The sequence below is a fragment of the Myripristis murdjan genome, chromosome 14 (assembly GCF_902150065.1).
Source record: "Myripristis murdjan chromosome 14, fMyrMur1.1, whole genome shotgun sequence".
NCBI classification, from domain to species: Eukaryota; Metazoa; Chordata; class Actinopteri; order Holocentriformes; family Holocentridae; genus Myripristis; species Myripristis murdjan.
The window spans coordinates 7,250,687-7,272,582 of NC_043993.1; the positions used below are offsets into that span (position 1 = coordinate 7,250,687).

General features: G+C 40.8%; 1 protein-coding gene across 1 annotated transcript in view; it reads left to right on the forward strand.

Annotated features, from left to right (window-relative positions):
* Window positions 1–21,896, forward strand: part of fstl4 (follistatin-like 4) — a 274,660-nt gene that overhangs the window by 18,256 nt on the left and 234,508 nt on the right. Inside the window, exons 2-3 of the mRNA XM_030069530.1 lie at window positions 1,364–1,523; window positions 12,873–12,906. Of these exons, the coding sequence (XP_029925390.1) occupies window positions 1,374–1,523; window positions 12,873–12,906 (184 nt within the window). The 5' untranslated portion in view covers window positions 1,364–1,373. The remainder of the gene's footprint in view (window positions 1–1,363; window positions 1,524–12,872; window positions 12,907–21,896) is intronic.

A 21,896-nucleotide genomic window follows, 5' to 3' on the forward strand; every position in this document is an offset into this window, starting at 1 on the left:
CATTCTGCAACTTCAGAGAGCCGCGTCTACAGTGACATCAAAAGATTTCCTGTTTCCTTTGTAACACAGATGTAATTATCCCCTCAGTTTTCGCTTTGATGCTTACATACAGTTGTTGCACCATGCTGTGCGTCTGTCCTGTTGTGTATTTGTCTTTGCATGTACTGCATGTACGTGTAAATACAAACATGTGCAAATAACACAGAGTTTGTTGGAAGGGTTGAAACATGACACAGTCCAAGATATTTATGTTTGCTATTAACACATGCTGTGTCATATGTCAGTGGATCCGTATGTGCATTTTGTGTGATGAGACATCCTATCATGTCATGCATGCCTGGAAGTAGTACAGTGGTTAAGACTCCTCTCTCTAGATGCTCTTTAGATTCCCCAAAACCTTCTCCTAGCCTGCGGCCCTCTCTGCTTCCCTTCTGTCTTAATAAAAGGTAAAGCACTGAGGGAGGTGGACTTTCATTTTCATTAAAAAAAAAAATCAAAATCATACTGCATTGTTTGAAGGTGATTTCAACTCTCAGGCCGCTTAGCTCATCAGCAGCCTTCATCTGTTTCATGGGGAAGAATAGAAAATAATATCTCAGTTCCTACTTGGCTCACTACTTAGCATTACCGACTGAACCATTGTGAAACATGCTACAGTAGATATTATATCCATACAGGGATGCACCCCTTAAACAGTACTTTTACTGTGTTCCTATGTTATACCCCCATATGCATAGTGACTACAGTCATCTTCAGTTTCTGCAGTCTGTTTTAAGCAGAAATCTGTGCTACAAGTAGTCACTCATTAAAAATCATACTGAGGCTGAATGTGACTGGTTTAAAATCTAAATGAGGAGCAACAGGTTTTAGCTCTAATGTTCATTTAGCTCTAATGTAAACAGGGCCTGTGTGTTGTCTTCCCATCCAAGCTGTATACCAATAGGTAGCCTTATAAATCAGTATTACACAGCCATGATACAAACTATGACAAACCGATAAGTTCTTCAATCCTATAACATCACTGAAATAAATTTGCCTCCAAAGGATTGCGGGGTATTGATACTACAGCTGATGTGTGAAGATTTGTAGTTGAAGCTGAATTTTCTCAATGATCTGTCTGTCTAACTTTGTGGAATTATTTCTATGCCAATCATTAAACAGCAAACATTGTACAAACCTTTATGACACCATGACCTAGTTTCATAGTGCCCAGGTACAGAATAATGAAATGTTACTCTGCTTATTTTTTACAAGAATTTGTTTCCTGAAAAGCATTGTACTGCACAACATGTTTGAAGACTGCTGTGGCTAAATGAGATAGTCCAGTGACTTTGTGTGTGCCATGTTTTACCTTTCCATGCAGGTAGACACTCATGGGCAGCCTGGGTGTTTGGGCTGTGGCTGTGGCCACTCTGCTGGGGACCTCGGGGTGCTGGCTGGCTGAAGGCCACAAGAACAGCAGGAGAGGCGGCATGGATATAGCCAGCACATCACACACTTCCTCCCAGGAACCACACTCCATGGTAAATATGCTGTACACCTTCTGCACACACACATACACCTGAATACATGTGTACACAGTTGTTGCCACAGATGCTAAAAATTCATGCAGTTGTAGTTCAGTGAGGCACTTGAAGGTGAGTGCAAAACAGAATATGTCATGGTGTGTTATGGCCACACACACGGACACACTTGTGCACATATACACAGCACGCCACCTGACACACATGCAAGGATGCACACACTCATTAATGTGCAAGTAGGTAAAGGAGCTAATTTACAGTTGTGTCACAAATCTGCGAGCAAATACATCTGGTGTGGTCCAGTGGAGAATTGGCCATGCGCAAATGATGGCTCAAGTTATAGAAAACAGACAAATATCTGAGACTTTTCCAGATATTTATTCACCACCTGGTTGAATGTGTTGGTGCTTTCAGAAAAATGCAAGATTCCTAGCTGTTGAACGCTACTTATAAATAGCAAGATGGTACTGTCACTACCATATGACATGAATGTGGCTATGCTTTATCTATGCTTTATTAATGTGTCTACTATATATCTAATGTGCAAGTCAGAGGTGTGTAAACCAAGGGAGTGAAGGTCAGTGAGCTAAACGGTATGCTTAACTTACTTTAGATTAAATTATCTAAGCAGAAAATTGACCCGACAACTCAGTGATAAAATGATCAGGTTAGAGTCTGATGAAATGTCCATATTGTGTTTTGACATGCAGTGAAACCCGATTTTCACTAGGGTGACCCAGGTTTGAGTCTGAGGCATTTCTGGTCGTTAGGCCTAAACCTAACCTTTCTTCACCTCAATATACATATTATATCAAAGGAAATTTTGTGTTCATGGATACTAACTTAATTTGTTTCCACATGCACAAAAAATGGACAGTTCGTGTCCATGGGCATGATTCTGTAGATTAAATTTGGTGACTATTGCATGAATTTCGATGAGACAAGGCTGAACACACACATACACTGCACACTCTTTGTTTCCCTTGTCTTTTCTTTCTCAGCAGTCCCTTCCTCTCCATCATCTGTCTGCTCTATCTTTTGTTCTCATCACGCTCCTCCCTCTGTAAAGGTCTCTTGGGCTATCTACTAACCTGTCACGTATCCCAGTTTTTTTTTTTTTTTTTTCAGAAGTCACTTTCTCCAAAGATTAATTACATATTTTAAAAAGTAAGAGTAAACTTCATGCTATATCTGACATATTTAAATACTCCTACAGTCATTTGCAAGAGAGTGGAAGGAGCTGTCTTTTTTGTGGGAGGAGGGATGACTGTTTTGTCTGCGAGGCTGTTGAGAATATGGGCACAGGGTTGCCTAGTTACCTTGCAGTCTGAGGCAGGCATTTCTTTATCTCTCTCTTTCTTTATTTTCCCCCACTTCTTCTTCTGCGAAGAGGGAACCTATAGGAAGATAAAGCACATGAGGGTGTATAATTTAGTCAAATAACATACCAAATGCGGCTGTATGATACTTCACTCCCCTGCATTCGGAAATGGAAGCCACCACCAAATGAATCGCCACCTTGGTTTCACTCTATTTAAGTTTGGTTCAAATCCCTAAATCTGGATTCACTAAACCAGGATTAGTTTTTTATTGTGCAGCCTGTGCTATAATGTGAAGCGTTTTCAGATCTGAAGTCTCTGTGGGTGTGTTAGCACTGATAATATGTGACTTGCTGTGCTGCATGAACCTGACTTTTCATTTCATGCAGCTAAACCTTGTGGTAATGTAAAAGAAGTGCCATCTCTCATAATTCCTAACCCTAACCTCGACTCTGGAACATGAGAAACTGAAAATAAAGTTTTTTTTTTTTTTTCAGTCCAAAGCATTTCCATCAAAAAAGAAGAGAAACACTCACCATTTAGCTTTACTGAAGTTGGTGTTGGATAATAGCTTGTAACTTTACCATGTAAAAGGTATATTGCTTTTCTTTAATATTAATTAATATTAATATTTCATTGTTAATGGCTGAGTAGTGTTTTCAACCCCTGATGTTCTTTTTTAAATTCATTTACAGTGGATATTACATAGCTGGTTGAACTCAGTCAGCTTTGGAATTAGCTCGGCTGGTTGCACAACTGTCTATCATGGTGGCACGCAGGAGGTTCAGGAGTTCAGAAGAGGAAAAAGACTAACCCTGAGAGGAATCTGGTCTTTTGTAGCTTCAATAAACCCTTAACACGTGTTTTCTGCATAACAGAAAACATAGGGCCCTAACCGGCTCTCAAAACAAGGGACACGCACACACAGACACACTCAATACCATGCAGCCCTGCAGTCGTCCCAATTCTTTGTGAAATGAAGCATGTACACCCCCTGGTCTGTTCTAAGTCTGACTCACTTTGGGCTTTGCCAAGTTGGCAGCCGGCTGTGGAATGTCATTTTGCCCCGGTGGTTCTGTCCCCTTAAATCCCTTGACGCAGAAACAAATTCCCAGGCACTCCCCCATCTATCTGGCCAGAATTGGAAGCTAAAAAGCTGTCAATCGGCGCCAAACTTTAAAGTCGACCCCGGGGTGAATTGGATCGCATGATTATGCAGGATGCATTCGGAAAAGCCTTTGGGAATGAATAAGTGGTGCCAGTGTTTCTCTTTTTTTTCTATGCACAAATCCCCCCCAAATAATACAAAAATCTAAACAGTGAAACAGTGGTGCTTCTCAGGGGCGTTACATACTGCAAAAAAGACGGCGAGGAGAGAGGCTAAACCGACCAGATAAAAGACTTTCAACTTCTGCTTCCTACATTCATTTCCTGAGGGCCATCTTGGATAATTAGAGGTGAATTATGAGCTGACAAATCCAACACTGCGTCTCTGGCTGCTTTGGTACAGTTACATTACCCGAGGCAGATGGAAAGATGCCAACATGCAGCCAAACCAGGCCATGTGGGGGCAACTAAGGCCAAACAACACTAGAAATGTATGCATGACGCCTGGATATTGTACAAGTGCAGGATAATGGGAAAAGGGCTAGGTTATGATGGCGGAACAATCAATTTTCCTTGAGAATGCTATGGATGTAGCTTTCCTGGGACCAGTGCTATGTTTTTGATTCAAACAGAATAACAGATCAATGTAATACAACAGAATCCCAGTCTATCTATCTATCTGTCTATGTATCTGTCTGTCTATCTGTCTATCTATCTGCTTTTGAATAGTAATATACCATTTTATCACATAGCATAACATATGCTTATACCTTAACTGTTCTCCAAAGCACATGAATCACGCTTTGCTGGACCTCGACACATTGTACTATACCATTTTTCAGTTTAAATAACTTCACATTGATTCAGTGTGGTTCATTTCACTGCATTATCTCAGCTTTACCAACAAGTCACCAAGAATATTCTCAAAGAAATATCATTTTGATGCTATCTTGCTTCAGTAGCTTGGCATATTTCCAATTGAGAGACAGCGCTGGGGCAGGTCACGATGCAGGGAGGGACAGCTTGAAAGTGGGCAGGTCAGATCAGGACAAGCCCAGCGTACTATCAGTGTAGCTGATGAAGTTACCGACCTGTGGACTGCTTTGTTTACTAACCTGAGCCGTCACAAATTATGGATTCATAAAAATAAATAAATCACAACCACTCGGAGGCAAACCATGCAGTCTTAGGAGAAAGGAAGCAAAAATGCACTGCAGTGCTATGTTACCACTCATGTTTACCTGAAAACTGTGAAGTTGCAGGTTGCAGGGGAGGAATCGTCCAAAAATCTTCGATGGAATTATTGGAATGTTCGCTGCCTTCTACACCAAGGCCAAGTCAGCCAAGAATACTCTCAATGAGTGACAGGTCCTCCCTTTGTTGAAAATTCAGATAATGTGCTTGATCTCTTAATCTATTGATTTATAGTTCATTCAGCAGCAGGATTCACAGTGACTATATTACAGTTTACCACCTTAGCTATCTTTGCTGTGGTAGTAGGCTGGCTAATGTTAGCAAATGCACTTGACAGGTAGTAGGTGATTTCGTCTCTGCCCCTTTCATTTTCTATGAAACTGCTGGGAAAAGGTGAGCACACAGGAGAAAATTGCCATTTTGAGGTTGCATCCATTGCAGGGACTGACATAATTTGTCAATCCTTGTTGCCTATCGCCTACTCTCTGTCAGGCCTACAGAGAGACGCTGCAGTGCTGGTCCAGCTTAACTACTGTTGTTTAGCATGTATTTTGACATTGATATGTGTTATTATAAGGACAATTAGCAAACAAGGTGAAAAAGGGCTGCATTCTATTCAATTTGAGAAAGCACTTACTTCTATTCAGGGTCGGTGGAGGTGAAAAGGTAATTTTTCATTTTATTGTGACTTAAGTTGCGGAAATACCTTTGCAGCGAAATTCCTGTACTCAGAGTGATTCTGTGTTTCATTCTTTGCTTCTTTATTCTTTAGTTCTTTTTTTTTTAAAATGAAAATAAGAGAGACAAGACAGGAGGGAGGCAGAGTAGAAAATAAGAAATAGCAGGGAGGAAGACGGGCTGGACGAGGAGAGATGTGCATTGGGAGTTTCTTGATAGAAAGAGAGAAAAACTGGGCAGAGGAGGTGAGGGGGAGGAAAAGATGATGGTGATGCAGTTGGAAAAGATGCTATGTCGCAACCGATCACTGAGGATGTAGATGCCAGCCAGAAACTCCCCAGACATCCTTACTGTGACACCCATGTTGTCTGAACTCAGAGTGGAAAGCCTGATGGATAAAGACGCATCTTGTCCCTAATTCAGAGCACCCAAGGTTAAAAGAGAAGGTTTTTTTTGTAGTCTTATCTTGCTACCAGTGAAGGGTTTTTAATAAGCTGACAACTTTTGGATTGCCAGACAGCTCAGGCAGTAGGTACTGACCAAACAGAGGGTCAATAGGTCAGTGAATTGCAATGCATATTTGGACAGTTCACTATATATGGCACAATAAATATGGAATATCCAGCTTCATTCTATTGCCCTGTAGCAACTAGCAACATGACAAAGGTTAGATCATGTATTAACCCATCAAATATGATAAAATGTGTCTATAAATTGTCGTACATGTAACTAAAACTTGTAATTTACTGTAATGATATGTTGCACTATTTTAAAACAAAACAACTCTACAAGGTTAATTTTTGACTTATTTGGAGGGGCATGTTATTATATTTTTAAAAAGTTTATTCATGTATAGGTTGAACTGTCGGTCTAAAGCACACTGTACAGTGATTACACAAACTAGTCCCAGGCTATGCACAGTAATATAAAGACGCTTATCAATACATGTGTAAAAAAAACTAATAAAACTAATTATACAAATGTACATTTTCCTGTAATTTTCATGCAATAACTTAGATCAAAGGAGCACAGTTACATTTACTCCATAATGCACTACATGTTTGTGCTATGCTTGGGTGTCACTGGTTGTGCTGTTATGCTTAGAAGTTATTTGCAAAGGGGTCGAGGTTGCATGGCACTGACAAATCCATTTCACCTGCCCTGTTGTGCCCTTCTGTTGGAGTGTGATTAGCACATTAATTAGGAAGTACTATATGTGGTAGTCTATAAAACATGTAAAAACTTAATGAGGCTCTTTTGTGTGATTTTGTCCCGAGGAGCTAGAGACAAATTAGAATTAATGAAAATGTTTAAGGCACAGATCATGCCAGTGGATATCAATGGAAACATGAAGCCACTGTAGCTAATGATGTAGAAAAAAGCTGAGGGGAGGAAAAAAAAGAGAGAGAAGAAGAGACCTCATAGGTACAACTGCAATTTGCCAAGTTTTAGTTCTATTTTTAGGATTCATCAGCATTAGGCCTGACAAGGTAATGCCACTTACATACAGTGCTGTTGCTTTCCTCTGGCTCTTTTTCATTTAGCTCATTAAGCAGCTTGTTTTGCACTGATTAATTACTATTAGATAAGATTGGTCCAAGCAACAGACATCAGGGAATCGCTATTGAATGTAGATAGATGAACTACTTGCCTAATGTGCGATGTGAACACAGACACACACACACACACACAGACTTAGCTTAGGTCTCTTGGTATGCTTCCGTGGAAGTATTAAATTTGAATATGATTACATTTGCTGGCACCAATAGCTTTCCCACCTCCTCCTCTTAAGGCAGTAAAGATATTCTCCTACGGGTCAAAGTATCAGTATGCTCCTCTTTCTCAGTGTGAAGGAAGCTACTGCCTTTGTCATTTAGCAAATATACTGAAACAGCATAGCTGAGTTGGCATACAGGGAGCTAATTCCAGCAGAGAGTTTTGCTATTGACTGGAATTAGAGGGAGAGAGGGAGAGAGGGAGAGAGAGAGGGTACAAAACATATGGGTGCTTGAATGAAGAGTGCCTGCACAGCATCCTACATAAAAGAAGAAGGAAAAGGCATATTCATAACCTGGCTCCATAACAGACACAGCTCGGCTTGAATTGCCCTGCTGTTCAACTTTCTTTCCCACAGAATGTCAGCCTGTATGGCAGCAATGTCAGATTCTTGTTGTGTGTAGGTATTTAATGGCATCCAAGATGGAAGCATATAGCACTGAGAGATCTGTTTATGTGGATATGCTGTAAGTCTATAACCAGCTCATTGGGTCTGTTGCTGCTGCATATACCAATGCAGCAGGCTGGGGTTGGGATGATACACCATGTAGAAAAATCGTAATACTGGGACAAAATTATTGATAATGACCAATATTTTGTTATATTTACATTATTGTCGAGGTGTGAAAAGACCATTTTTGCCACAGGGAGACACCAAAGCATCAGTCTTGAACACAACTTCCTTGTTCTTATGAAGTTTTTCTGGTACAAGTGCAATGTTAAATGGTTCTCTTTCTCAGCGACGTCACTGGACATCCCATCCACTGCGACATCCACAGTCAGATTTGTGACTTCATTAGCTTGGTGTCAGGGTTGGTTTTTCCTCCTCACACAAAGTATCGTTAACAAGGTGCTTGTTGCTGTGTGGTGTAAGCAGAGTCAACCTGCTGCTGGTGGTGTTGGTAGTTTCCTTTTACAAAAATGGTAGTTGCAGCCTCACACCACACAGCAACATTAACTCTGATCTCCGGCTAGGCACACTTCAGACTGTAGATGTTTGCTGGGTGTCTTTATCTAATGCAGTCCACAGTGTCATGCATGTTGAATTGGTGGGAGAAGCTATCATTGAGAGAGAGAGAGCATTCTCATTGGCTGTTCAGCCTAAGCAAATATGCACACAAGAACAGACACAGAAATATGGTTGTGTTGCTATTGTGATAACTGGCTAGCAAGCAAGAAAGAGCTAGCTGTGGTAAATAAATAAACCTCTGGCAAGCAGAAGACCTTCAGGCTGACAATGCCAGCACCAGCTGCAACTTCTCACTAAGACATATTCAAAACCATAGATCATCGGGTAAAACTATTTTTTTTTAATCCCTCTGCAATCTTGATGACAGAAAACCTCAACAGCTGAGGTTCACACAGGTGTAGAACGTGTGTGCATGTCGGCCTGCAGCTGTGTGGTGTGTTCAGCGACAACTTTTAGCAGGCAAAATGAAGCAATGCAAAGCGCTCTGCTGGTTAGCCTGGGTGTGTCCAGTGCATCAAGTATGGGAGGATATGTATTCTGCTTTTCCTACAGCAAATAACAGTCAGAGACTGAGCACACTGCTTGCAGTTAAGTGGCGTTACATGATTTGTGGATATTTAAGTTGTAGTAGTTTTCAAACAGTTCTTTCTTGCTGCCATTTGAAGCCGTCAACATGCAAAGCTGCTAATTACAGCTTTAAAGCAAAGAGGTAGAATATCTACTGTAGAGTTTTTGTCAACGTTGTGCAGTGTTGGAAACATGGAATTAGCCATGAAACCTTACATCAAATGACTCTATCGCTGTGAGACTTGCCCCCATGAAGAGACATCACGTTATGACACTGATATACAGTAAGTGCTTCAATTGGCTACTATATCATTAAATACTACCATAAAAATCCCCTATAGCTGGATGCACTGAGTAAAGTGACAAAAAGAAACCCTGGAGAGTAGTGGGAGAGAGCAGCCACTATTTTTAGAGAGAAGCAAAAGCTGAATCATAGCCTTTTTTTCACCTCTATGCTTGGTTTGATTCTCTAATCAACTGATCAAACAGCGGCTCTCGAGATGATGGAAGACTGTGCTGATGAGCACACTCAATTTTATCCTGCCATCATGAGGAAGCACGTCTGCAATTAAGATGGACAGATGGCAGAAAGACAGAGAGATAGAGATATAGAGCGAGCGAGGAAGAGGCAATGACAGGAGGCAGCGTTTGGTTCAAGAACTGATGTGTCCCTTATGAGGCTCTCAGTCTCCCGGGATGCCAAGAGGCCTCGCAGACTCACATATGTTGTATCACTGAGCCTCATTACCACAGACATCCAGACTGAGGGACATGAATGCAAAATGTCACAACACTTCAATTGCTGCTGCATATTGGCTGCTTCAGAAGCGGCATTACACTGTCAGACCTGCTTCTGTTCTATTTTTAAACTGCAAGCGGATCCTTTGTTTTGCATAATATGTGCATTAAGTCACATACTAAGTTCATTTATGCAGAAGCACATTCTCGGCGTGAAAACAATGGGGTGATTAGTAGCTAACAAGCACACAGCACATACACATACACACACACACTGCAGGTCAGGGAAAGGCAACCGCAAAAATAACACATACTATATCCAGTAAGGTGCAGTGCGATTGAGCGCACAGTGGGAGCTGCCTGGTGGCTGCAGCCATTCGAGGCTTTCACAAACAGAACTGCAAACATTTCCAACCTTGTTCAGCCTTAATGCAAGACTCCATAATCTACTTAGTTTTACTCGCCTGGCTTTTCACCCTCGTTTTCCTTTTACTGTTCTGCCTCCTCGCTCCTGTTGTCAGGCGTACAATGAATTCATCCGCTACGTTATATTTTAGAGCGCTTGTTTTAGTATGCAGATGTACCCGGAATGCTGTTTCACATTTTCTTTTCTGCCCCTGTCACTACTCTTTTAAACCGCCGGCGATATGATTGTGCCTGGCTGTTTCACTCTGACGCAGACTGACTTTTTTCTCTTCCAGTGTCCTCAGCACTCACTGTATTGTATCTCATTTGTAAAAAATGTCACTTGACTTTTTTCATTCTACGGAGCCCTGGAGAGGCCACCGAATATTTTTTTTTCTTTTTTGTGTGCACAACTACTGAATCGTGCCCATGAAATACTAAATCGAGATCATAAAATCCTAATTTGTGTTCATGATTTACTCATTTCATGCTTTCAGTTTGCTATTTTGAGCTTTCAAATTAATGAAACTGTGCCCAAGTTTTGCCTAATTTGTTTCACAATTCAGATTTCCTTCTGTAAGGTGTACTGCAGGCCTATGAACATCCATCTATAGCCATACGATCTGCCGTTGTCTTGCAGTGTTGGTTTACATTGAATTCAGTAACTTGATCCAAATCAGCATATTGATGCCAGTGGAGTTCATGCACCTTGCTCACTATAATGCCATAAGAGGTAAGGGTTCTCAACATGTCTCCATAACCTATCCCCATGTCAAAATCCATCTCATTCAAAGAACCCCATCCCCATGCTGCTGACAGCTCATCCATTACATCACGGCCACGTTTTCTTTAGATGAGGGAACGATGCAGCTAAAATGTGGGCACTGTCATGAATTTGAGAGCTTGAAATGTCAAAATGAAAGCACAAAAATGTAAATCATGCACATGAATTAGTATCCCGTGGCCTCGATTTACTATTTTGCGGGCACAAATTAGTGCCAGTTTTTATATGCTTTCTATACTGCTGAAGTAGCTCCCACTCCCCTGGAAAAGGCTATATGCAGTAGAGAGGAGCTGCTGCAGTGTTTCTGTTTTTATATTATTCCATGACATTTTTTTTTGGTTAATCACATATTCACAATGATGAATACATGCTTCCCAGCACCCACTTAGCACATTCCTACCACATTTGTGCCCTTTGGGGACAAACAGAGGTTGGGTATTAGTTGTTTTTAGGTGCATTGTGCTAAGTATTTTTAATAACTTGGAATGGGAACGTTTGCCTCAGTTTGTCAGTTGATTTATCATGTAATATGTTGCATATTTTATTCGTTTGTCCAGATGTTATGCAGTAGATTGTATTTTAAGCTGTATTCATTTATTTTATCTGCAGTGTATTATGACACAAATCATGGCGTGACCCATATATCATGATACATATTGCATCTTGAGGTCTTTGCCAAGACCCGGCCTGCCTGAAAAATGTACCTTGACATAAAAATCCATTAATCTTTTTAGAGTGTTTTTGAGGGTTAGGGTGCTGTTGGCTTATATGTACTGTACCACCCCCGTGTGTTACTTCTCCCACTTTTCTCATCCCCTTAACATGCTCATCCTCTGGACTTGTACTGGTGGAAGTGTTGTTTCATCTAACCATTTCAATTAGCTGAGAGCTCTTGATTTCCAAACCCCCTCATCTTTCTTGCGCACACACTGCGTCTTCAAGAGATGCTGATAATTAAACCAGCTACCATGAGAAACCCAAAGCTATCCTTGATACTATACTTGAACTGTTAAGTACAGAAGCACCAATCTGTTTTTGCTGCATCGGGCCCTGTGGTTAAATTTTGTCCCAAAGCTGGCGTTGTTTACATGATGAATTATGGGAATGAAGAGATATCTTGCTGTTGCATTTATTAGCTTAAGTTTTGATGCGAGAACTGGCCACACTGTAGATGGTAGCCGAACATGTTTTCCATGCTTTTCATCATGCAGAAGTTTGCTGACATTTTGGATACCTTGAAAAACAAGAGTGAAATCGGTATCTGTCTTCACATATGAGCGAGTAAGAAAGAAGCCAGACAGCGTGGGTTAATTTTTCAAGGCAGTTTCATTGAGGTCATACTTGAGTATACTCTGAGTTAAGATAAATTAAGCACTGTGTCTTTGAGATCGTTGCTGCATGAAATTTCTTGCAACTTCCTCAGCATTCTGAGAAGCATTCCACCACGGCGTGGTGACACCTGCCATCTTGCAGACTGTTGGTAAATGTATTTCCAAACAGGGTGAATGAATTGACTTGGGCAACTGCCTTTGTAAAAGCCTCCTCACGTCCTCCCTGTCATCCACCATATGCTTTCTTTCCTGCTCCCCTTCTTCCCCTCTTTCTTTTACTTTTTTATTCTCTTTTTGTCTGTCCACCCCTGTTTTGCCTTTTTGCCTTCCCTCTCTCTCTCTCAACTAAAAAAAAAAAAAAAAAAAAAACGGGAAAAAGCATGGTAACACATTGTCCGCTAAGTGCTGCACAGAGGGCTGTTTTTGTCTCACTCCTCCAAGCCTGTAATAACCACTTTTGTCTTTGCTCTCTGTTTGCAGGAGAAAGGGAAAGCAGACGGGAACATCGATCAATGTGAGTACACTTACTGTGTTCAAACCAAACAGCATTTTTCAAAATATGCCATGTTGTGCTCTATGACATTTTTTTTTTCCCCGATTATTGTGGCATACATGTCTGTTTGCCAGATGCTGGGGAATACTGCAGCAAAGTATTTCAAATCTGGTAAACGCCCTCTATAAAAAAGACTACATGGCCTATTAAGACCTCCAAGGACCATGTAACTGTGACAGTTGGTAAAATCCAACGATTTACTGCATGCCGCATAATCGGCAGTGCACATCGACTGAGCTTTTGCCCTGTCTGATGGAGGAATTGTTTGAAAAATTCAGAGCTTGCAAGGGTTTCAGCCGGATTCAAGAGATGATCTGCCATCCACCTGTAGTAGAGGCAAAGCGCCTTTGTTTGACTTTTTCTTCAGCTGTATTTTACACTTGAGAGTTAAAAGACATATCTGTTCATTCCAAAACCTGACAAGTTCTCTTCAGGTCTGAAATGCTTTTAGTCATAACATCAAAGGTCATGTCATGGGTAACCACAGAAAAAAACAAAGTTACGAGGGGAATTCTGAAGTAATCCTCTGATATTGAACTGAGGCACAAAGTGGTGGCACCTGAAATCACTCATCCACTGGTGTCAGGCCTGTCTATTTGCTGAAAAATGTATTTGTCAGATGAATAATTATTCAGCCGCTACCAATTTCCGCACAAAGTTCAGTCCCTTGTCAGAAATGAGTAAGTTTTGTTTGGTTTGTGCCTCGGATGCTATTTTTCACTGCAGTAAATGCTGAGAAAGTTGATTCCTTTAGATAAACAAATTCACATTCCCAACTCCAAACTCCCTTTTAAAGTGATATTTCACTTTGGCATAACATGGTTAGTCTCCAGCAATTGTACAAGTAAATAGAGGCATTAGCGGCCCATATTCTCTATTGTCAGCATAGTAGCGTCTCCCAGTTGTCAAGGTCCTAATACATTTCCATTCATTTTTCAGGGCCTTGCAAAAAAAATAATAGTTCGGAGAATAAATCAACTACCGTGTTCGGGAAATCAATGTTTTTTTTTTTTCTTTTGCCACAGAGGTTTCTTTATTTATGAACTGCCCTGCTGTTTTTAAGTTACCGATCACTATCATTAGCAGGATTTTTTTTTTCTTCAGCCATAATAACATCAAGACATAGTGCAGCTCAATCCAGTGTTGTTGCTATTCTTGTAGGCATAACCTTGAAAATGAATGGCAGTGAGCTGGGAACAGGCATGATTAGCAATGCTGACAACAGACAATTAGGTGGAAAGATGTCACTAGCCCACTTTTGGTGCATCTACATCCAGATGAAGCCGAAAACATTGCATGTTACACCAAAGTGAAATATCCTTTACTCTCTGGTGTCTGAGAGGCATTTTTTAGGCATTTAGGGATTCTTACAGTCAAAATGAATCAGCCATTCATAAAATCTCATATTGGATAAATCTACAGGGTTGGGGCAGGGTTTCAGCCACTATATTTTATATCTAGCAACCACCAATACCTGGTGGCCACATCTGAGAGGTTTCCTTGTTCTGTGGCTGTATTGAAATCTCTTTCCTCTGTGTAGCGTATGGCCTAAGCTTCTTTATACGTTGTCTTTAGCCTCCTGTTTTGTGCATTTTGCTGGATTGTAGCAGTGAGATTGAGGGGTTTGCAGGGAAGTTACTGTAGCAGCAATAATTCTTAGGCTGGCTGCTCCCTGTTTGACAAGTGACTTCCTCTGTAAGCATTAGGCCCATTATGGCGCACTGTCATCTTCATCTCCAGCGTAAAGTACTATTTCTCTGCTCGCAATGTGAGTTTTCACTGCCTGCTTCCATCTGGTCTCGCTAAGACCCAAAGGAAAAATTGCATTTGTGTTTATTATTTTCTTCAGCATTATTTATTTTTTCCAACCTCTCAATGTTTGTTAGTTGATTTTTCTTTCTTTCTTTCTTTCTTTTCTTTTCTTTTTTTTTTTTTTGGTGGGGAGAAATCTAATTCCCCAGGTGATAATTGCTTTTTCCGGCTATGTGTGCTTTGCTCTGCTGCGTCTTACAATTCTCCTGCAGCGCCTCACATCCTGACAGGAACCATACTGTGAGATGATGTTTGTGCTGACATTTGTACGTGAAGACAGAAATACCCTACGAGCAATGATCGGGTATATGCTCACAGAAAAAAACAGAAAAGTAGCCATGCATATGTACAGTAGCTTGATGTGTGATAGATTTACCACACTTATTTTCCTTGTCAGGGTATCAGTCTTAATTAGCAAATGGCACTGTGAAGTATCTATTTTTCAATAGATAAATGGGTGTGCAGCCAGTTTTATCTTGCTGTGTACTATAATACACGAACACCTGTTGGCAGATCAGTGTTAAAGGAAATCCACCTTTTTTATATCATTGTCTCACCTTGAATTGTCTTGAGTGTTTGATAAGAAAAAAGTTTAAATTGCATGGCTCATGGAGAGCAAACACATGAACTACGACTATTTCTGTTACAAGAGAGTCGGCAAAAGGAGCATGAAAATGTCCATTTCGAATTCTGAAACTCTCCATGCAGTAGACACGGCCTTCAGCCACTAAAACGACTGAAGCATCAGTGCACCCAATGAGTAAGTAGGACTCCTGGCCCAGTTTGGTGAGCGTGGTTTGGGCAGTAGTGAACAGTCAAGTCACTCACAGTGAGTTTGAGAATTTGAAATGGACATTTTCTTTCTTTTTTTTTTTTTTTTTGTTGCTGTTTGTCAAAATTGCTGATGAACTCCATCCCAGCAAAAATAGTTTTTGGAGTCTACATTCTCCATTTGGTAATGCATCGGACTATTCCTTTAAATCTGTTCAGTATGCAAATGCAATATGAGAGGGGACGCTAAAAACCAAGGTGTTAAAGTGCCTCTTTGAACTAGACCTATACAATTTTAATGTGTATCTCCAGGACTGAATGTTTCGGTCACCTATCAGGTGAACTGATTTTGTCCTGCATTTATGAAATCACATCTTATTAAACCTGCACTTGAGTAGTCATTGAGTAGTAGTCATTGAGAGTGATGATCCTGCTGTGCATCCAAACAGAATAGAAAAACTTTATATGCATTAGAACTCCTTACAATCCAACAGGACAGATTTTTTAAACCTTTTTTTTGTTATTATATTGAATAAGGTTGGGCAGGGAAAACGGACTGTACGTGGACACACGCACACAAACACACACACACACACACACACACACACTGACACACACAGGGGAACTCCCCAGTACTACCAATACTCACAAGTGCCTTGATAGCTGTTGTCTCTGCTGCTATCCAGATTTTTCCAAACACTCTGGGAATTCATAGCAGCAGCCTCCCGATAACAAGCCTGTTTCTCTAATTATCAGCCGACTGTTGCCATTTTATATGCCTGACTCTGCTTAGTGATGTGCGTCAGTTCTCGGTGTGAATCATTGTAATAAACAAGGTGATAACATGACATGACTGTAGTTGTCATCGCTTTACGTCGACAACTGCTCGACTGTGTTAGTGACAAGCACGATAAGTGTGCTGTACGTGACGTCAGCACTGACAGGGTTCCCATTCTTTTCAAGACACAATTTTCCAAGACATTTTAGACGACCTGCAGTATGACAGACGGGGATCACAGGCAAACTTTTATAACTAGGCAGTGTAGACATGAAATGAGATATGATTCAGCAACTGCGGGGCCTATTTCTCACATGAAGCTGACTCAGATATGGATTTTGATGGATGAAGTTTTTGATAGATTGTTGTGGAGAAATTTGGAGTTTACTGAACGGCGACTGTGTTGTTTCTCGTTTGAAAACAATGGAGTGAATTCCAACAGACAGCCCAACCAAGAGTGCATTCACCCATTAAGACTGACTCATGCTAAGAGCTGTGGGCAGCAGACCACTGTGGAGCCCGCTTCGATACTGAGGGCTCATGAGTCCATTTTTGAGGCACAAAATAAGAAATGGGGCATCCTGCAGTCTCGTGGACCTTTTGGGAACACGCAAATTTGAACCACAGGACTGCATTTCCTCCATTTCAAACAGGGTCTTAGTTTCTGCCATAACTATGAGAGTAAAAGTAGATCTCTCACTCCAAGGATGTCAAATACCACAACTTGGTCACGGCCTTCTGCGTCTGGTGCGGATGCCAGAAGGCACCCATTAGAAGCCAGAGGCACCCTTTGGCACCAATAAGAGACGCAGATGATAGAGATTATAGTGATTAGGTTTACTCCTAAACCTAAATCATGTGACACTGACACGTGATAAAAGTGAGAAAGCCCGATGTGTCTCATCCTGACGCTGAGGAGTGCCTTTTGGTGTTGGTATCACATGTGAAATGGGCGTGACCAAGCTACGGTATTTGATGACCTTGGAGTCTGAGTGTGTTACATCCTTCTTGAAATGAGGCAATATTAGTATATATATAATGACCAAGCATCTTATGGTAGTGATAATTTTGTGGAATATGGATAGGGGAAACAATTTATATTTATGTTTATGACTGTCTTACTGTGTACAACCTCAGCAGCAATTTTTGCCAAGATTTGGGCTTTTAAAGGCAGTGGTCTTAAACTTGTGATCAGCTGATGAACAGCCTATTTATTATTTTTGTCTCACTCCCATTTCTTCTTTGTGCATTTTGAAGCTCTACTTAGAACCTTCTTAAGATCCAACAGTGCAAAATGTAAATTCTTGCAATTTCTCAACTGGTCTTAAATTTTTGATCAGGAGTGTACATAAACCACTGTTGGAGAACAGTTAACCAAGCTGTTCTGCTGCAGTTTAACCTTCACCAGGGTTCAAGGTTAGCAGACTCCAGCATTAGTAAATACATAAATAATAAAATGCTGTTTGTAATATGGATAGGGGAAACAATTTCAGCATTGACTGGCATTTATTGAGGCACTGAGGCATTGATTTCAGCCTGCCAGATTATGTGTCTTGATACTCAATGCTTTCTTTAATAGCCAAAGTTTTGGGGATAAAAATACTCAAGCCAAGTGAACACACTTCCTGCCACACTTTTCTGACTCCATGTGATTTACAGTTATAGTTTATACAGCTTATATTGAGGATGATTTTTTAAACATCTCAGTTTGGTAAGTGTGTGACCTTCCTAAACAAACCGAGGAGAGGAGCACTGCCTATCAGAGAGAGAGAGCGCTGCTACTAGACTACGTATGTATCCCTCAGGATATATTCACATAAATCAAATGTTTCACTGAGCATACCTGTTAGGTATGAATATGTTTATATAGTTATTTATTGGGTAATCTTTTTCTTATTTAATGCAGTTGTGTGTGATATTATTTTGCCTCTGCACAAAGAAATTATTGTGGGAGAAAGCACTTAAGAAATGACAAAGGGATCATTTTATAGTCTGACAGCTTCCACACAGAATCGAAGGACGCATGCGGTTTGTAATAATAAGTGTGATCTCCGTTTTTTTCAAGGCAAGTAGGTGGGTTACCTTCGGTTGACTACTTTATTCATTGTAATATGGTGAGCTGCGTTGAAAACGTTTTACCGCTTGAAAGCCAGCAATAGAAAATCTGTCCGCAAAAAGTGAAATTATTTTTTGTTAATAACATTGTCTCTCCAAGCGTGAAATCAAGGCGATGTGGTCCAAGGCTGCTTTGACAGACTGTAATTGTGCACCGACGAAGGGGACACACATTTTGTCTAGGATACAAAATTTGGCACAACACCAGGATGTGACTCAGGGTGCATTTAAAAGCTCTCAACCCTCATCTTCAGGGTGTTGCTAAACAAGACCCAGAGCAGACCATACCCTTTGACAGTTTGCACACAGAGGATGTGAGAATGTGTAAATTAATGTCCATAAAAAAGTGGGAGACAAAAGGTGCTTTCAGCCAGGCCAAGATCTAGTGCATGACACGAAAAAGCAGTGAAAGCTGAAGGAATACAATGTTGCATGTAGATATAACAGCCTATTAAAACCTGTTGCTTTAGCTTTTCAATTTTCACTTTTTTGTGTATAGTATCTTGAAATATGATGTATTTATTTATTTTCTTTATCAACACTCTGATTACAATAGAAAGGTAAAAGTTATTGTACATAAACCACTGCTGGAGAACAGTTAAGCAAGCTGTTCTGCAGTTTAACCTTCACCAGGGTTCAAGGTTAGCAGATATAATCAGCAATAAATACATTCTGACATCCAGCATGGAGTCCATTCAAACTCCAGCATTAGTAAATACATAAATAACAAAACACTGTTTGCAATACTGCTAACCCTTATGGGCAATGACATTCCTTGCAGTCAGAAATATAAAGTATAAGTTATAAGAATGTGCTTTATGTACAGAATAGGCTGTGTTTATATGTATAGGTATATGTGTTGTCCTGTGTGTGTAATTGTGTGTATTTTTATTTTATTTGTTGTGGTTGTACTTTATTTAAGTGAACATGTCCTTATGGATCTGTATTCCTGTCTTTGGTCTTGGCATATGTTTTTTTCTGTGAGTGTCCTTCTATGTATGCATGTTTTTGTGCTTTGCCAGTCCTTGCACTGTGTGTGTGTGTGTGTGTGTGTGTGTGTGTGTGTGTGTGTGTGTGTGTGTGTGTGCGTGTGTGTGTGCGTGTGTGCGCGTGCGTGTGCGTGTGCGTGTGTGTGAATATGTATTTATGTCTGCATGACAGCATCAGTGCCAAGATAAGGTGCACTGCTCTAGTAAAAGGCTCTGCGACACTGTTGATGGAGCATACCGTTATTGACAAATATATTCGCAGCTGGGGAATCAGTACACCACAGTGCTGTGTATCACTAATGCCTGACTTTTAATAGCTTCAGGTTGAGCTGCTTCTCGTCACATAACCTATACAGGTTTATGTAACAGCACCAATCCCGTCACACATCAGCACGCTGCCTTCAAACTGTGTTGTAACCTGGGTTGTGTAGGTTTTGGTACCTTCTCAGGAGAGCAGGCAGAAGATCTGTATTGTGTTACAGCACACTCTGAGTTGTTCTCATGAAATCATATGTTGTTGTTGTTTCTGTTAAATCAATTGCATGTTTGGGAAGCCATTGAACTTTGCAATAATTTGCCATTTGTCGGGGCAAGAAGCAAAGGTTTGGTAGGCTTTTATATTGCCTGTTTTTTACCTTCAGTGATACTGATAATGTTTGCTTAGCTCTTGTGTTCTTTCAGGCATTTATACAGTTCCACACATTTAATCCAAGGGGCCGTCCAGTACCAGCACAGTCAGCCATGGTTGCATCCACAGGAGCGGGAGGGGGTTGAGTACCTTGCTCATTGACTCCTTGCAGACTGGACTTTTAATTATACAAACAATTCTTGGAGGCAGAGCTTCTCTTCAGGCAGAAATAATCTCATTGGTTGAGTTGTTCAACCTCAAAAGGCAGAGCTGAAGAAGACAGCTCTTTGGGCTAACGTGGCTCCTCGGCAGCAGTGGAAAAATCCTGCTTCATATTTCAAACATTTTAGCACCAGGCGTTCCAGAGCAGGAGCTTGAACACATGACGTAAATAAACAATCCCACATATTAGAAAGCCATTATCGATGGCCATGCTTACTCATTAACCAAATGCTGAGGTTTTGTGATTAACCCATGAGGTTACACGCTTGCCTCTGCAAGGAAAACGTGTTTTATTAGCATGCAATGTGGGAAGTATGACTCAACAGTGCAACTGTGATTGTTCACCATTAACTGCTTAAATCTGAATCTGCAGCCTGAGGGAGGGAGCTCAACTCTGAGCCTCAGCTTCTTCCCTCAGGCTGCACATTGAGGCTTCCAAAGGCAAGATGTAATAGGTGGAACATTTTCTTTCATACCCATGGCTGTAGGTTTATTGAACTCAAATACTTTTAACTTCAACTGATTAGAATATATGGGGTGGGTAATGTAAGCTGTATGTATTATTGTTTGCCTTGTATATTGCTGTGCTTGTTATGGTGGCTGCAAAATGAGTTTTTCTTCAGGGACAATAGAGGTACTGAGCTGAGCTGAGCTGAAATAAACCGAAGTGTGGTGGCTTACCATTACTAGTGTACAATTCCTTGTGTGTTGCCATGTTTGCATGATGTTACATACAGAACTATGCTCTTAGCAAGTTTCCTAGCTGGAACAATGTCTTTGTTTGGCATTTCTCTGGTTGGAGGTTGGGAATTCTGACTTTCGGAGTTGTCTGGAATGCAACATAAGTGACATCAGACTGAGGCCTGATGAAAAAAGCAAGATGAGAAGGGAGGTAGTTAATATAATGCAGCCTAGTACTCAGTTCGGTCCAGTGCAGTTAAACGATGTGGCCAGAGTAAAGTGAGCGATGTCCTGCACTGCCATCTCTTGGTGCTGAGAAAGATACTGAGAAACTGAGAAATTAAGTTTGCTACTTATATAATGCAGTTTGCCCACCATTTTAGCCTGACGTAATCTAAACTCATGATATACTTTAGAATAAGTAGCCTACTTTCAAACTGATGCTAGTTGCTTGAGGACAGGACTAATTAATACTCTTGATTTTTGTTTATATTGTTGGTTGCCTGCCTAATGCAGATCATTCTCAGTGTTTACCCACATTTTGCTTCCCAACACATCACTGATTAAAACACTAGATTCAGTCATTTTAAATGAAGCGTGATCATTTGATCTTGGCACTAACAACGGCGAGAGGATCAGCCTGGACACTGTCACCCTGCCCATCTGGTTTTCTGCATCGTTTAAAGCACGAGATCAAAGTGCAGTGATGAAGATTGTACTTCGTCTGTGACCAAAGTGTGAGCAGAGGAGAGCTAAAGCGAGAGTGAAACGTCTCGGCCAATTGACAGATCGGCCTGTAATGTGTCTGCCCCGTCAAGTGACAGTCTCTTTGATACTGTGAGATTTTTTTTCTTCTGTGTGCAGTGAATTCCCTCTTGAGACTAATTATCCGCTGCCTGTTTGTATGCTAAACTGAAACCACTGTCAAATTCAGGCAGTTGCATTTCATTTGCTC